This window comes from Hemiscyllium ocellatum, chromosome 6, assembly GCF_020745735.1.
Source record: "Hemiscyllium ocellatum isolate sHemOce1 chromosome 6, sHemOce1.pat.X.cur, whole genome shotgun sequence".
NCBI classification, from domain to species: Eukaryota; Metazoa; Chordata; class Chondrichthyes; order Orectolobiformes; family Hemiscylliidae; genus Hemiscyllium; species Hemiscyllium ocellatum.
The window spans coordinates 79,928,388-79,940,586 of NC_083406.1; the positions used below are offsets into that span (position 1 = coordinate 79,928,388).

Genomic DNA, 12,199 nt, shown 5'->3' on the forward strand with positions numbered 1-12,199 from the left:
ACTATTACTCAACATGGAGCAAATATTAAACCTCATCATGCAACAGATCTGGGCAACGAGGTAACCTAAATCTTACATTTCTTCAGTTCCAGAAGTAATCGAACATATGCTCAGAACAGAATCCTGCCTACAACTATATTTACACTATGTATCAAATTAATAAGAAAAAGACATCATCTAATTGAAACTGAATTGCATGTCATTAAAATTAGACAATTAAAGTGTTTGTAATAGTAATAGATTCAGTACTAAATTTTTCCCATGTTACTTGGTTTCAAATTCAACCTAAGGTTACACACTGGAAAATTGGTTTGCTAGCTTTATATGTTCTGGTGAGAAACTAATTTGGACAGAATCAATCTAGCTCATGGACAGGGAATTACAGCACAATTGGCTCAATTTGGCAAGTTACCACAGGATAGTTCATATGGGACTCGCAATGATATGACTGGCATAGGAAGAGAATACAAAAAGAAAATTTAGGAGTAGAGAAAACATTATTAGACAATGCTATATCTGGGCTGCAAGTACAGATGCTGATAATAAACAATTCAATCCCACAGAAGGTATTTTAATGTTCAGTTTCACTTGAAGACATTTTCTAATCTCTTCACCTGCTCTCCCACCCTGAACTCCAAATGCAAGAAAAAAAACAGATTGTGCTCTAATTTAGATTAGTTGTTCATACTAATCCTATTGCATATATCTTGCATCCTATAACCACAAAGGTGTCAATACCAGCCACTTGATAGAGTGACCCTGAAGTTAAATCATTTATAGTTGGTGTCTCAGACAGCAGCCCGATGACCCAGGAAGGACTATAGGGCCTTCACTTGTTTTTAATAGATCATTGAGGAGTCTAATTAAAATTTGTTTGTGCACAACTACTGCTGGTAAGAGTATGAACAGGAGAAAAAAAAATCAGAAATGCTAATATTCAAGCGGATTAACTGTGTATTTCACTTTCCTGGAAACAGGTCTGTTAATCTGCTATACAATACTACTACTGTCAACACAAGAACGTACTTAAAAGTTGCACATTAATCTCATGCAGTTTTATCTTTAGTTAAAAGCTTAAAATTCAAATTTGGGCCCTCTGGATAAATTTAGTCTTTCAAGATTCATTTCCCCCCTCCTCCCCCCGAAGTTGCAAGTTGTGTGAACACTGATCTTTTATTAAAATATCTTTTTTTTAAAAAAGAGATTTAAAATCAATGACAAAATCAAAATGTGCTCTCTGCCTTACAGTTAAGAGATAGTTTTAACAATTTGAACTCTGATTAAAATGAGGAATAAAAATACCTTTTTGTTTAGCTTCAGCCACGTGGTATATCCTTTACTGTCTATATACTGCAGGCCAAAGAACCACACTTCTCGGAGACCAACAGTTTTTACAACCTGAAACAGAAATATCTAGTAGTATCCTCCCAAAATTACTATCAGTATTACTAATAAACTTCAAGAATTTGCATTGTGGCTTCAAACAGCAGAATATTTAGATAGTGGTAGCTAAAAGCTCTTTTAGCCCAATACAAAAATAACATTCTATCAAGAAGAAAAAAAAAGACAAAAAGCACTAAAGCATAGAAAGTAAAATTTTAAACATATGGTGGAGGTAGCGTAGCAAGTGGAATATGCCACACAAATCCAAAAGCCAATTTCACCATAAAATTGGATGAATGATTTGTTCAATTCCATTTACTTACCTTTCCTCAGTATACTTAGCTAGGTGACCAGGTGAAAAAGTTTAATTTATCTAGTCACCAGTTCTTTGCGGACCCCAAAGCACCAAAATAAGTACATCCATCTGCCCCCTAAAGGGGCCACATTTGTCATCAGCATGATGGTTCTTTTACATAAAATATTTTGCGGTTGGCTTGGACATCTCTTGCAAGCTTTTCACATTCCTTAGATCCATTCTTGCTATAAATTTTGATAACTTTTTTTCGTGCATTAGTGCAAGGTTCATTTAGCTCAATTAGTAGTGTCAAACATTTCAGTTAGTTTGTGCCCGGGTGTCTACTGGCACACAAGACCTTTCATGACTGATGGGTACCACAAGGGTTGGAATGGATCAATTACAAAAAAAAAGGCATTTACATTTGAATGTTAATTTAGTTTTGAATTTGATGTTTTTCATTAGTATCCCTTTAAGGGGCTCGTATAGTTCAACTTAGAAAGTACAACGTTGTCACATACAGCGCCATCTTAAATGATTTTCAGGTTCTAATAGTAAGGTTGCTTGGCAAAATTATTAGTCAGTAAAGTGTTAAATCATTGCACCCTTCCTACATAAGAAGCCCTGTAGCTTATTAAAAAGGTTCTTTAGAGATCAATTAACCAACTACAATTGAATGACTTTCAAAGAAAAGATAGCATGACATATGAAGCATCTAAAAATGATGCAAATGAGCTCATTTATGAACTGACTGGCATATTAATTTTTTTTTAAAAAAAACTCATTCCTGGAATGCAGGCATGGCTGTCAATGTCTAAGCCAGCATTCCCCTCCCCATTAGATCGGGAGGTGGTGGTGTTAGCAATCTTCTTGAACAGCTGCAGTCCTCAGGATAAAGGGAAACCTATAGGGCCGTTTAGGAAAGGAGTTCCAGGATATTGAGCCCATGACAGTGAAGAAGTGGCAATATAGTTCCAGGTCAGGATTGGTGTAGAATCTGGAGCAGAATTTACAGTGGCAGCCATCCCATCTAACTGCAGCCTTGACCTTCTTGGTAATAGATGTTATGAACTTTGTCACAGAGGACAATTAAAAGTCAAATCACACTAACACTGGACAACACAAGGCAACCAGGTCAAGAGACCACATTTCCTTAAGAATATTACTAAGGTAGTTTTGTTTCAGTATTAATTGCAGAGATTTATTTCCCCATTTGCAGAGGCTAGTTATCTACACAGCTCATTCTGCTATAATGGATTTCATGATTGTAACATGACTGATGAATTGAGGACACGGTTTCTAACTTTTAAAAGCATGGTTTTGGTTACAACATGATTCCATCATTTAAACAGTGACGTTATTACACAATTTTCTTACAGGGCAGATTGCACGAGAAAGGACCTACTGCTTTATAACAGAATGACCACTGTATTTTATGTGCTTTTGTGTACAAAGTGAGGGAAATGGAGTTGACACTTAGTTTTGAGTGTGCCAACTTTGGTTCTTCAAATCTTACTTTACCCTCTCTTCTCTCCTGATCTTTTCCATTTGGTGACATTAACCAAGGTTCCTATGCCCTATCTATATTAGTTAGATGTTCTAATCAATTTCTGTGAACATTAAAAAGTAAATTTCTATCCTTGGCTCTCTCCTTTGTATATTGTTCCTCAGCAATGTGCAACCTTGCCACATGCAGGCTTCCAAAACTCCACTTTTGCTGCAACTCAACTCTCCTGTTTCACATCCAAAATTTCTTCAACTGCGAACACCACTTGCCTTTTCTTAAAATGCCTTAACCGCATCCAAACTCTCCATCTTTCATTTCAACAATCTCTTTAGCTCCATTCTTTTCCCTTAGCAAAAACTAGTCTAACCTTAAAAATCTAATTCTCATCACCCCAGTCTTTGCTGCTCTGCCACATAATGGAATTCAAATCCTTGCCCCTATTTGCAGATCAGTCTTGCATCTTACACATCCTTTGCTTTGTGAGAAAGCTGATGACCTCTGCTCCCTGGTGTATCACACCTCACTGCACACTTACTGTTCATGAGTGTCTTCAGATGACAGGGCTCTACTCAAAACACCTTTTCCCAAACCCTGCCTTCTACCTCCCCACTCAGCTTCAGATGTGACCATTTCATTTTCAGGTGTCTTGTTATAAAATTATAATCAGCTGTTGCTTTAAGAATTCACAAGATTTACAAATTCTAAAGCACTCCACTAAAAAAAAGATTAATTTGAAATTTCAGCCATGCAGCAAAATTTGATTGTTAATTCAAAATAAACCAGTGCAGCAAAAAACACTGATCTTACCTGATCAAAGAGTTGCTTGCCAGTTGTACTTGGCTGAATGGCAAACTCAAGCTCTGCATCCATGGTAGTGACACGGACATTGATCTGTCAACAGGCAGAAAATTAAACCCATTAATCCAATTTATCTACAGACAATAAGACTGCAAAAATTGATATAGTAGCTTAAGCAAATACAAACAAATTCTGAAGTCATCAGCATTTTAACTTTCTCCCATTTTGAGAAACCAGAAACAGCCATTTCTAAGCAACTCCTTTCAGGTGCTATAATCATTACTAGACTCCTAGGAGAAAATATTTTTAAAATCTAACTCAGGCATCAAGGGATTATACTCATCCATGAAAATTAGTAGCACATGACATGCCAATTATAGGTTAGTTTTGGAAAAGGAAAACAAGCTTGCATACTTTCTGCCTATATAAAATGAAAGTCAGCATCTTGTAACAAGTACATCTTTAGATGTTAATGGAATTAGTCTATTTTGATATTCCTGTAAAGTACACTTTGTCAGTTGCACAGCCTTCCTCCCACACATTTAGGCAAGAAGTCTATTAGTTCAACATGCTGTTGATTTAGCAAAATTCAAACAAGTCCAAGTGTACCACATGAGAATCATCATGCTCCTTCCAAACTTAAAATATTGCTATTACTGACGTGGATTATTATTAGTGGTGGATTGTAATGGGTGTCTGAAAACAACCAACCAAGGACAGCATACATTTTCTAATTCATCCAAGCATGCATTCTCATTGAACAATAAAACGGGGATCTTGTCCTGGATTGGGTAGCAAGAACACCCACGTTACAGTTCCAATTTAATACCAACAAACAACATTTCAAATCAAACTTGCAGACACGAGTACTCCTATGGGCCCCAGTTATGCCTTTAAGTGGGGTACATGGAATATTCCTTGCTCCAGTCCAACTGAGCTCCTGCTGACAAATTTCTCTTAAAATGATACTTGTTAAAACAGATGCTGGAAGTAGTGGTTCCACCTTATTAAACCTGCCTTTTCATCTACCTGACCCCTTTACATTTCTGTTGCTGAAGACCTCTTGTAAAGATCAGAGGTGAGGAAGGAGGAAGAATGTTAGTTTATAGTGATAATGGCAAATGAAGCAAACTGCTAGTAATGGCTATAAAATCAGGAAGGAACAAAAAGGAACTTAAATCACCAAGAAATTAATAGAAAGAACATCATGAAATAAAATGGACCATAAAATCTGAGTCATTACTATTTATAACAGATTAGCAAAGGTAAAATATGGGTCTACTGCAAGTAGAGGATAAATAATAGAAAAAAAATTAAGAAACTGAAAAGGCAGCAAGTATTGCATGCTTTGAGTGGACACAGTCAGTTCCACTATAACACGTGCACGCCAGTTAAGAAAATGGTATAATAGCAGCACCAGTTCAACGAATGGGACAGGAACCATAACTAATACACATTCTGGAAGTTTGCATTTTAGTCACCAATTCAATTGCATTAGTGGATTCAAGTTAAATGAAATGCATATTATAGCATAACCTGTAAAATAAAAAAAGGTTGTAAATTGAGATTCAAGGATAGAGTGCGGTAGAACTGAAAGGTTAGAATTAGTGAAACATTAGAGAAATTAAAATGGGACTGAAAAGTTGACAAACCCTCAGGTGCAATGAGAGAGATGGCAACAAAAGATAGCTAATGTATCGGCTATCGTCCTTCAAACTTCTACAACACTAAGTTGAACAATTCTAAACTGGGGGGGTGGGGGTGGGGGTGGGGTGGTTAGTGGGATATAAAGAGGGGAGGAGAAAAAAGAAATAAATTCTTCAAGAAAAAAAATGGGATTAGAAGCAGAAATAATTATTCCATGGGCTGCAAGATCTATAACCAAGGTTCATATTCTCAGCCTAAAGCAGGAAGCCATTCAGGGTGGAGAATCTTCCAAGCCCCCTCAGAATTGTGAAGTTCATCATAAAGTAAATTCAAGGCAGAGACGGTCATTAGTAATGCTAAGAGGGGATAGCACAGGAATATGCCATTCGGGTGGATGATTAGCCATACTCTAAAGTGATGGACAGGTTAGAGGGGATGAATGGAATACGAAGATTCTTTCTAGGAACTTTATACAAAACCTGTGCTATTGATACACAGCACCCTACATTTATCTAAATTAAACTCCATCAGCCACTCCTTGGTCCTTTGGCCAATCTGATCAACATCACATTGCATGGAGGTAACCTTCTTCTGTCCACCACACCTCCAATTTTGGTGTCATCTGCAAGTTTACCAACCATACCTCCTACATCCACATTCAAAGTCATTTATATAAAATGACGAAAAGCAGTGGACCCAGCACCAATCCTTGTGGCACACCACTAGTCCCAGGCCTCCCGTCTGAAAAACAACCCTCCACCACCTCACTCTCGTCTTCCACCTTCAAGCCAGTTCTGTAATCAAATAGAGAACTATTTCATGTGATCTAATGTTTTAGATTGGATTACATAGTGTGGAAACAGGCCCTTCAGCCCAACAAGTCCACACCAACCCACCCAGACCTATTCCTCTACATTACCCCTTCACCTAACATTGCGGGCAATTTAGCATGGCCAATTCACCTAACCTGCACATTTTTGGATTGTGGGAGGAAACCAGAGCACCCGGAGGAAACCCATGCAGACACGGGTCTCTGGCGCTGAGAGGCATCAGTGCTAACCACTGCGCCACCGTGCCGCCCATCTTACCAAGTCTACATGAAGAACCACGTCAGATGCCTTATTGAAGTCGATATAGATCATGCCCATCGCGATGCCATCATTTTAGGTTAAAACTCACTCCATTCGTAAGACACTATTTCCCCCACACAAAGCCTTGTTAACTATCCCTAAATCAGTCCTTGCCTTTCCAAATACATGTAGATCCTATCCCTCAGGACTCCCCCCAACAAACTTGCCCACAACTGATGTCAGGCTCACCAGTTCATAGTTACCACTTTTCTTAAATAGTGGCAACATGTTAGCCAACCTCTAGTCTTCTGGCACTTTGTTTGTGGCTATCGATGATGCTGAGATATTTGTAAGAAGCCCAGCAAACAATTTCCTAGTTTCCCCAGAGTTTTAGGGTATACCTGATCAGGTCCTGGGTATTATCCACCTGTGTGTTTCGTGATATCCAGTACCCCGTCCTCTGTAATATGGAGCTTTTTCAAGATGTCATTTCCCCACATCCTTCTCCACCGTAAACCCTGTTGCAAAATACACATTTAGTATTCCTTCCCCACCCCCCCTCCATCTCCTGCAGTTCCACACCTTACTGACCTTTAAGGAGCCCTATTCTCTTCCTAGTTACCCTTTTGTCCTTAATATATTTATAGAATCCCTTTGGGATTCACTCCATTTGCCAAAGCTGTCTCATGTCCCCTTTTTGTTCTCCCGATTTCCCTCTCAAGTGAACTCCTACTGCCCTTATACTCTAAAGGATTCACTCGATATAGATATCTAACATAGGCATTCTTCTTTATCTTGACCAAAACCTCATGTTAGGTTCTTCTCCTGAATTTTCACACACCAGATGCAATTCGCACACACAAACTTCTGCAAACAGTTAAAGGTTTACTAAACCTTGTACAAGCTAAGTGACCCTCCCCCTTCAATCCCCTCACAAGTCAAGTCAAAGTGAGGCCCTGAACAAAGAAAACACATCACCTTTATACAGGTCTGTTAGCCAAGCTTACAGATATTCTGGCCACATCTCCAGAGTCACATGCCACTCAAGACAACCCCCAGTCACATGCTATCCCAGGTACAATGGCAGGATGAGGTCATCCTCTGATAAGAGGCAAATGTAAATGCCCTGATCCTGGAGAATTGTTATGCAGACGATTTCCTGATTCAGATTCCCAAGAGAATGCAGGTATAAAATACCTCTGGCCAGAATGCATTCCAGGGGACTGGACAAGATTGAATGAATGAGAGTTAAACTTGACAATAGCAAGGGGAGTAGTAGCAAGTGACTGTCTAATTGGAGCACAGGTCATCACATTCTTTCTGATTGTTGTCCCCACCCAAAGACAGTGCAGTTTAATCCTTTAGTATTACATTAGTATCCAGAGATGATCCCATTCAATCTTTTAACATTACACCATCTCTAGTCATCCAGCATTCCCTACACTTACCAGCCTTGCCTTTCAGCCTAACAAGAAGACACTGTCTCTAGACTCTTGAAAGGTAAAGGGACAGCTAGAAAATGGGAAGCATTCAAAAATGAAAGTTTTTGCCCAAGACAAAAAGTGGCCTTCCGCCAATTTAGAACTTTACCTTTTAGATCCAGTCTATCCTTTCCCTCACTAATTTTAAAACTAATAAAATTATGATCGCTGGCCACAAAGTGCTACCCCACTGACACCTTGGTCACCTGCCCTGCCTTATTTCACCAAGAGGTCAAGTTTTGCACCTTCTCGACTAAGTACATCCACACCCCAAGTCAGAAAATTATGCTCATTAAATTTTAAAAATTTAGCATTATTCATTGCTTTCCAGTCACAGAAAGACTACAGTAAATCTCAGTTACCCAAGTGGGGTTTGGGACCCCAAATGCAGACAGGTAGAGAAATTCGGGAGTCACTGGCTCTGAAGGCAGCAATGACTGCTGGTAGACCTCTGACCAAATAGTAACAGCTGTACTCCTGCGCTCTCAGGCCCCAACCTCACTCTACTGGAGAATCAGTTTTCAAGCCACACAGTCAGTGGGGAAGAGTTTGGAAATCACGGCACTAAATCACAAAGCAGCTTGATTTGGAGTTTGATTCACATGCATTTACTCCAAATGCAATCTAGAAGACAGAGTTAGAACACAGATGTGGCACCATAACCTGGACAATGTTTGCCAAAATGACCAACTGTACAACAGGAAATAGATCAAGTGGAATGTTGACACATCATTGCAAAATGGTCTATAATTAGACTTCGACTGTAATAATAGGTTACAGCCTTCTAAGGCAGCATGGATCCAATGACCTATCACTTAGCTCAGAGAGAAGTCCTTCAATTTCTGTGATCATCTTCAGTTTTGAGAACATGATAGGATTTAACCCCTGACACTTCAGAATTAGACATCAACCCAGTGCTGAAAACCATAAGTACAGTAACAGTTGCTCACTTTATTGCATCTTGAAAGCACTGCACAATTTGATTTACACTGAAATATTAAAGTCATTTTGTACACAGCATAATCCCACAATAGGCAATTAATCCAAATTGGCTGGTACTGAAAACTGACCAGGATAGCTTACTTTTACTGTTAATCTTTAAATGGTGTCATGGACATTTAACTCCAACAGAATAAAGGCGGCTAATAATGCAACCCACCTCTCAAAACTGCACTTGTAATGCTAGTTTAGATTAAAAATGCCCAATTAGAGTTATGAGTGCTATTTCAGGAGGCAATCCATAGGATTGGAAAATGAATATAAAAGGAATTACATTTTCTCAGCCCCAGTCTCTGTCCAAAATTATGCTCCAATTATATAACCCTAGGACATTAGGTCTGCTCATTCCCAACTTCAATTTGGCTCACCTACTGCTGAAATGCTCATCCATGCCTTCCTTTCTTCTAGATTTCTCACTATTTTGCTCACATCCCACTAAATACAACAGCATCTGAAACTCCCCTGACCTTGCCCTTAACTTACATCAATCCTTTTAGGAAATCAGTACCATGATCTGTGTGAAGACTTTGTTCAAAAATTATAAGTAATACAGAATAAATTCTAAGATTCTAAGATCTAAAGAAAATAGGCCTAACTTTCAAAAATCTCACTTCATATCTTAACCCCTGACATTCAGGTATCATTCTTGTAAACTGTTTTGTATTCCTTCGAAGGCAAATATATCCTTCCTAAGGTTCCCAAGATCTGCTCAAGTTACTCCAAGTGGGGTCTAATCAGTGTTTTGTTTTACTGCAACATAACTTCTGCACCCCTCTGGATTGGAAATTGCATATCACTCCACTTAGCATAATAAACTCTGGGAAATTGTTGGAGACTTTACTTTAGGTTGGATTAACTGAGTACTATTTTTAAATTTTCAGTTAGTTAATCAGCACGGATTTGTGACAGGCAGCTCATGCCTGACAAACCACCTGAATTTGAGGTAACTAAGGTAATGGGCAGGGGAATGCCTATAAGGTTTATATTAAAAGTCTTATGGAAATCCATAAAGTCGCATATGAACAGTTAACTCAGAACAGAGGGAAAGCTACTGACATGGCTGGTACTCCAGCCCTCGAGATATAAAAGCCAGCATTCCATCAGCTTTAAGTATTTTCAGCACCTATCCACGACATTTTAATGATCTATTCATCGGAAACTCCAAACCTCTTTGGACATCCGCTGTATTTCACCAAAACGTATCCTGATCTATCCTCAGTCCAAAATGAACAACCTCACACCTGCTTATGCTGAACTACATCTTGCACAGGTTTTCCCACTCACTTAGCATAGTTTATCAATATCTCTGTAAACTTACCTACACTCTTACAAATGCAGCCTACCATCGGATCATTAGCAAATCTGGATATCTAGGCCGTTATCCAAGTCATTAATAACGAATGTGAATAATTGAGGTCCTAAACAGATCTTCATTGGACACCACTTGTTATACCCTGGCAATGAGCATGGATCTATTATCCCTATTGCGTGTTGCCAGCCACTCAACCAATTTACTAGCCATGTCAGTAGTTTTCCCTCAGTTCTGAGGGAACCGTTCATATGCGACTTTATTAAAAAGGTCTTATGGAAATCCATATAAACATTATAGGCATTCCCCTGCCCATTACCTTAGTCACCTCAAATTCAGGTGGTTTGTCAGGCACGAACTACCTGTCACAAATCCATGCTGATTAACTGAAAATTTTTAAAAAAAGGGTGCTCAGTTAACCCAACCTCAAATCAAGACTCCAACAATATCCCTAGAGTTTATTAGGCTAAAAAGGAGCAATGTGAAAATTTCTAATCCAGACAGATGACTCCTGTATCTGGGTCACTGAAAGTTTATAGTTATGGAAGCTACAATGTGCTCCCCTACTTTCTTTAATACCCTCTGATGGCTTCCATCAGGTCCCGGGATTTGTCACTAGTTCCATTAATTTTCTCAATAGCAATGTTTTAGTATTATTCAGTCCTACTCTTGATGCATTATTAATTTCTTCAGGACCTGGCAAGCTATCCTGCATTTTTACTGCAAATACAGAGGCAAATTATTCAACGTTGCTACCATTTCCCCACGCTCATTGACAATATTCCCACCTTCAAATATTTAGTGGCTCTACACACCACCTGACCATCTGCTTCCTTTTTACATGAATTTTTAAAAAAAATTTCATAGTGATTCTGATGTCCCTAGCACATTTCCTTTCATAATCCCATTTAGTAGCTCTAATGAGCTGCTGGATAGCCTTTTACTGGTCTTTATCTTTCCCATTCAGCCCTTGTAGTTTTGTGCTGTCCCTGATTTTTTTGTTTGAGTTGTCCATGTGATGCAAGACAAAAAAAAAGTTTTCACCTCAAGGGTGGTGGGGTTCTGGACACAGTGCCTGGAAAGGTGGGGGAGGCAAGAAACCTAAACCATTTGAAACATTATTGGATGAGCACATGAAATGTCAAAACGTTCAAGCCATGGGCCCCCTGCTAGAAAAGGGAGGCTAATGCAGACTAAGCACAGTTTTGGCACGACAGGCTCAATGGGCAACCGGGCCTCTTCTATACGATGGTTCTATCATATCTGGCACATCACTGGTCTTGCTCTAGGTTTCCTCTACAACATTCCAATATACTTTAATAGTACTTGTATCATGTGATCAAGTCCAACTATTACTAGTTGCATTCTTGCACTAGAAGTTATTCACACCTGGCTGGATGACAGTTTTTTTTCCCCAATCCATATATTGCAAGGATATGGTAATCAGGTTGCACTGACGATCACTTGTTTTCATTGATTTTAAAGTGATAGTCATGTGAATATTTGGGCTTTGTTAAATCAAGTCAATTTCAGGTATCACTGAACTGTGGGCCTAGGCTGACCTTACTGAAAAATACAGAAATCTGACAAAACCCATGGTTTAAAAAAATAGCTGCAATAAACCACAGCAGCTCCACTAATAAGTGGGATTGAATCGATATGTAAAAGACAAACAGGGGAGTAATTTTGTAGTCATAAACAGCATTCAGC

The 12,199-nt window shown here is 38.9% G+C and overlaps 1 protein-coding gene across 3 annotated transcripts in view; it reads right to left on the minus strand.

Moving 5' to 3' along the window:
• The window catches only part of LOC132816457 (radixin), a 76,971-nt gene that overhangs the window by 39,746 nt on the left and 25,026 nt on the right, over positions 1-12,199 (minus strand). For 2 of the 3 annotated variants that reach the window (XM_060826062.1, XM_060826061.1), the window contains exons 3-4: positions 3,993-4,076; positions 1,303-1,398 (exon numbers count right to left, since the gene is read on the minus strand). In XM_060826062.1, coding sequence (XP_060682045.1) covers positions 1,303-1,398; positions 3,993-4,076 — 180 coding nt within the window. Of the gene's footprint in view, positions 1-1,302; positions 1,399-3,992; positions 4,077-12,199 lie in introns of those variants that run through there. The other variant, XM_060826063.1, reaches the window with a different exon arrangement.